Consider the following 5,386-nt stretch of genomic DNA (forward strand, 5'->3'; position numbering starts at 1 on the left):
GCCTGCCTCTCTGCCTACTTGTGATCTGTCAAATAAATAAATAAAATCTTTAAAAAAAAAAAAAAAGTTTGCTACAAATTTTGAATCTTATTCTAAACCACATCAGGATGTGATCACTTTTAATGATTCCACCAGGGGCACCTGGGTAGCTCAGGTTATGATCCCAGGGTCCTGGGATCAAGCCCTGCATCGGGGTCTTTGCTGAGCAGGGAGCCTGCTTCCCTTCCTCTCTCTCTGCCTGCCTCTCTGCCTGCTTGTGATCTCTGTCAAATAAATAAATAAAAATCTTAAAAAAAAAAAAAAAATTCCACCAAATATAATAACCAGGCAAACTAGAATGAATAATAAGAAAAGCCATGCTGGGGAACCTGGGTGGCTCAGTTGGTCAGTTAAGTGTCTGCCTTCAGCTCAGGTCATGATCCCAGGGTCCTCCGACAGAGCCCCATGTTGGGCTCCCTGCTCTCTGCCTGGTGCTCCCCCTGCTTGTGCACTTGTGTGCCCATGCTCTCAAAAATTGATAAATAAAATCTTTAAAAAAAAAAAAAAAAGAAGAAACCATGCTGGTTTCCATGAAGATTAAATGACAATCAATGAGAAAGTTCATGGATTTAAAAACAGCAGAAAACTAATGATCATATTCTAATACTTTTTTTATTTTAAAGTAAGCTCTCCACCCAATATGGGGTTTGAACTCACGACTCTAAGAGTCACAAGCTCTACTAACTGAGCCAGCTAGGTGCCCCTATATTATTTCCTTTGATTAAAATAGGTAAAGAGCAATAATAATAATGCCATCTCCTAAGAGTTGCTTGCCGTAACTCTAAATTAAATATAATACCGTATACAGCTACATTAAAGAAAAACTTCCAAATTTCAAATTCAAGAGTATTAATTTTCTTGGATGTTGTATGAAGCTACTGGGACCAGGCAGAAATTCAGTTCTTCCAATAATGAAGGCGTCCTTGGAGAATTCACTCACCATATGTGTTATTTTCAACTCCAAACAACTTTGTTTGCTAAAACTCAATGTCCTTGTGTTAAGCAACATGAAAAGATGTTTCAAATCTTAGCACCAGTGATAGAAAAAAATAATTTTAAAAAATAAAGTTTAAATTTCAGTTAGTTTAAGCTTTCCTACAGAACTTAGGAATAGCAGAAAAAAACAAAGCAAAACAGAAGAAACAGTTGAGAAGTTGAGATAATCATCAAAAACGTTTAACCTATTTAGAGCCACTTTTTTTTTTTTTTTTAAAGATTTTGTTGATTTGACAGAGACAGTGAGAGAGGGAGTACAAGCAGGGGGAGTAGGAGAAGGAGAAGCAGGCTTCCTGCTGAGCAGGGAGCCTCATGTGGGGGCTCGATCCCAGGACCCCGGGATCATGACCTGAGCTGAAGGCAGACGCTTAATGACTGAGCCACCCAGGTGTCCCTATTTACAGCCATTTGAGAAGAATATGCTCCTTAAAATGTGAAAGCATCTCATATTGAAACTGCTGCCTCAACTGAAATAAAATTTGCAAGAAACTCTACCTTTTACATTACCAAATAATCAGACCATATACCACAAAGGAGGAAATTCTACATCCTAAATTCTTTCTCTCATACAATCTGGACATTAAGCAGGCTGCAAAAACAGATGCTGATCTTAAAAATGCATATTTTTAGGTAGGAAATTTGGCCAAACTGATAGATGGATTTTTAGAGTAAGGTGTTCTGGAGATCATAAATATTACCTTCCTCTTATTTCGGTTTTGTTTTGTTTTTAAATATATACCTGATCCTTAGCACCACTCCCCCACCTTTCAGAGAAAAACAAAAAACAAAACAAAAACCGCAAAGGAAATTATATCCAACAGATTTCTTTCTCCTTAATTTTTATTTTGAACTTGAAAGAATGAACATGATCAGTACAATCAGGGGTGTGCTCAATATAAATACGGAAAAACAGGAAGGAGGATTAAATCAATATAGGACACCAATTTGGGTTTTTAAAACCCCTTAGAGGGAATTAATTAGATGCTATTCTAAGGTTAAACAGTTACTTGAGTTTTTGAGAGGCAAAACTTACTTCAAAATATGTTTGTAAACAAACAAGTTAAAGGAAGAAAGTAAGTACCCATTCTACACATGCTAAAATCAGCTACTCCTGGGGTTGAGTGAAGATGTAATTTTCTTTTTTTTTTTTTTAAGATTTTATTTATTTGAGAGAGACCACAAGTAGGCAGAGAGGCAGGCAGAGGGAGAGGGGGAAGCAGGAAGAAGGCAAAGGCTTAACTCACTGAGCCACCCAGGCACCCCAAGATATAATTTTCTGATTGTTTAACTCTCAAAAGTAATTTTAATTCCCCTGAAAGAAGTGCTTGCTTCAGTGAACTTCACATGTTAGGATTCCATGGCATCAGGAATCACTGACCCCGCCCAGAAATCTACAGATGAGCATGTTCACAATTAATTTCAATTTTAAGATTTTATTTATTTATTTGAGAGAGAGTGAGAGACAGCATGAGCGAGGAGAAGGTCAGGGAGAGAAGCAGACTCCCCGTGGAGCCGGGAGTCCGATGCGGGACTCGATCCCGGAACTCCAGGATCATGACCTGAGCTGAAGGCAGTTGTCCAACCAACTGAGCCACCCAGGCGTCCCTAATTTCAATTTTAAACAAAGTTAAATAATAAACAATAGGGGCGCCTGGGTGGCTCAGTGGGTTAAAGCCTCTGCCTTCGGCTCAGGTCGTGATCCCAGGGTCCTGGGATTGAGCTCTTCATCCTGCTCTCAGCTCAGCGGGGAGCCTGCTTCCCTACTCTCTGTCTCTGCCTGCCTCTCTGCCTACTTGTGATCTCTGTCAAATAAATTTAAAAAAAAACTTAAAAAAAAATTAAAAAATAAACAATAGCCCAAATCCTGTATTTCAGGAATCCACTTTCCATAAAAACATAAATGAAAAGCAGCTATCTTCGTAACAGTCCTCTTGCACAGACTGGTGTCTATTTTTTGCTTCTTAAAGTATGTTATCTTTTCTACATTTTCAACTACCACCAAACTTTTTTTCTAAAATGTCAACTCAGAAAGCACAGTCTTCCACATAAATTGATTTTAAAGAACTTGATTAAAAAATTTCAACACTGGAGATGCGTGGGTGGCTCAGGTCATGATCCCAGGGTCCTGGGATAGAATCCCACATGGGGCTCCTTGCTCGGTGGGGAGCCTGCTTCTGCCTCTGCCTGAGGCTCCCACTGCTTGTCCTCTTGCTCTCTGGCAAGTAAATAAATAAAATCCTTAAAACAAAAAAATTTTTTTTTAAATTTCAACACTGGACCTGTCACTACTTTTCTCTTTCTACACCTAGTTCATTGATGGGTCACAAAGTTAATACTAAACAAGATACTGACATTCTTTGAGGCCATATGCATATACATGCATACACATATGTGTGTGTATACATATAAAGATATATATAAAGATCCCTGTTTTGTTTCTGAATCTTTTTTTTTAATTTTATTTTTTATAAACATATAATATATTTTTATCCCCAGGGGTACAGGTCTGTGAATCGCCAGGTTTACACACTTCACAGCACTCATCATAGCACATACCCTCCCCAATGTCCATAATCCCACCCCCCCTTATTTCTGAATCTTAACACAACAAGATGATGGTTTGCAGCAAAGAAAGCTAGTTTTGGATATTTTAATATCTATTATCTTCGCACTTTAACACACAGTTCAAAAAGTTTCCTATTTCCAAAAATCTTGTTTACTGAGGCCAGAAATATCCTTTTTTGCTTTTTAGCATTTTGCTTTTGATACCTTATGTCATATTCTGCTTTGTAACGTGGTTACCTGAGAATGTCTCTTCTCTTGATTGGCAAACTCCTAAAAGGTGAGATCGCATTTTCAATCACTCCAACTCGGCAAGTCTCCCTCTCACTAACACAAAGGAAACCTTCAAGAAAATATCTGCTGAATTTCTCTAGCCACTTGGCACTCCCTGTCAATCTTCCACAGCAAATTTTTGAGGCTCTGTGAGGGTAGTTTTAAGCTAGCAGTTCACTCTTGTTAGTTCCCTTACCCACAACAAACACGCCTCTTCACAGGGATTAAAGAAATCGTCTGGGTCTGAAAGAGTATCACTTTACGACTCACCCCACTTGGTTTGAGTTCAGCAGATGAATCAATACCTGAATTGATTGTCGTACACAGAGCTCTTTAGAACTCTGAGATCAAGTTGAGAAAATCAGCTCCCAAAAGTAGGCCAGAATCTCCCCCCTTCCCCCTTTTCTTAAACTTCTCACTCACTGATGCTCCCACGCTCTCACACCCACCTTGAAGAACTCAAGCTGTCAAATTACTTGCTGCGTACCTAGTGGCGATGGAGACACATCTAGTTTGCTAGCGCTCTAGGTCACGGCCCCAATAACAAGCCTACGCAGAAATCCTTCAGAAGGGTGGGCTCCCCGCCCGGAGGCATTTCTAACCTGTTAGCCTAGTCCCAGCCTCACGACTCCCCGCACTACTCTTCCTCCCTTCGTCCTGCAGTCTCCGTCCTGCGACAGTCCCGTAGTGTTCCCGACATTTGGGTTAGTTCAAGGACTCGGGGCGGGAGAAGGCACGCTGTGGGCAAAGGCATGGAGAGCTGAGGCGGAAACCAGGGGGTCTGCTTTAAGCCCCCGAGGAAGCGGAAGGGCCAAGAGCAAAGACGGGCCCACTAGGCTTGAGCGCGGGGGTGGGGGGGCGCCCGGCCTCTCCCCCCTCCTCAGGCTCGCTGAAGGGAGCCGCTGTGGGAGCTGGAGAGGTCCTGGACACCAGGATCTCGGCTCTGGGCTGGTCAGGGCCCGGATGCCGGCCCGGGACGTCCCCCAGTGGAGCTCTCCGAGTGCCTGCGGGGAGAACCGCTGAGGCTAAAGGAAGGCACTTCAGGCTCCCCGGCCAGTTAGGAGAGGCGAGGAGGAACTGCCCGGCCCCACCGGCCCCTCACCTTCATGGCCGCGACCGCCGCGTCTCGGTCGGCTCTACCGGGAAACTAAGCACCATAGCAGCTCCTCGAACAGCCGCCCTCCTGCCTTCTGGGCGGCGATTACGGCACCTCCCGCGGCGACCGAGCGTCCAGACGTAGGGGCGTAGTCACGCCCGCCTCGCGCCCCCGGGAAGATCGCCGAGCGGCGGCCGCGGCGGCCAATCCGAAGCCAACGCTCTGGGGGCTGGTCACCAGAGCCAATGAAGAGGAGGGAATGGGGCGGGGCCTTTGGCCTGCCGGGTAGGCGGAGGAAGACTCCATTCCACCCCGAGCGGAGATGGGAGGGCCTGGGCGTGGCGGGAGGCGCCCGCAGGGACTGGTTTCTTGGTTGGGTCGCTGAAATAGGAGCCCCGGTTCCCTGAGGAACCCGTATGC

At 44.1% G+C, this 5,386-nt stretch overlaps 1 protein-coding gene across 2 annotated transcripts in view; it reads right to left on the bottom strand.

Moving 5' to 3' along the window:
- Window positions 1-5,077, bottom strand: part of LOC111156341 (ring finger protein 34) — a 20,957-nt gene extending 15,880 nt beyond the window's left edge. The window contains exon 1 of one of the 2 annotated variants that reach the window (XM_022517118.1): window positions 4,973-5,077. In XM_022517118.1, the coding sequence (XP_022372826.1) occupies window positions 4,973-4,978 (6 nt within the window). In that variant the 5' untranslated portion in view covers window positions 4,979-5,077. Of the gene's footprint in view, window positions 1-4,472; window positions 4,520-4,972 lie in introns of those variants that run through there. The other variant, XM_022517119.1, reaches the window with a different exon arrangement.
- Between the last annotated feature and the right edge of the window lie 309 nt (window positions 5,078-5,386).

Source organism: Enhydra lutris, unplaced genomic scaffold, assembly GCF_002288905.1.
Source record: "Enhydra lutris kenyoni isolate GAN:26980312 unplaced genomic scaffold, ASM228890v2 scaffoldscaffold46, whole genome shotgun sequence".
Taxonomy (NCBI): Eukaryota; Metazoa; Chordata; class Mammalia; order Carnivora; family Mustelidae; genus Enhydra; species Enhydra lutris.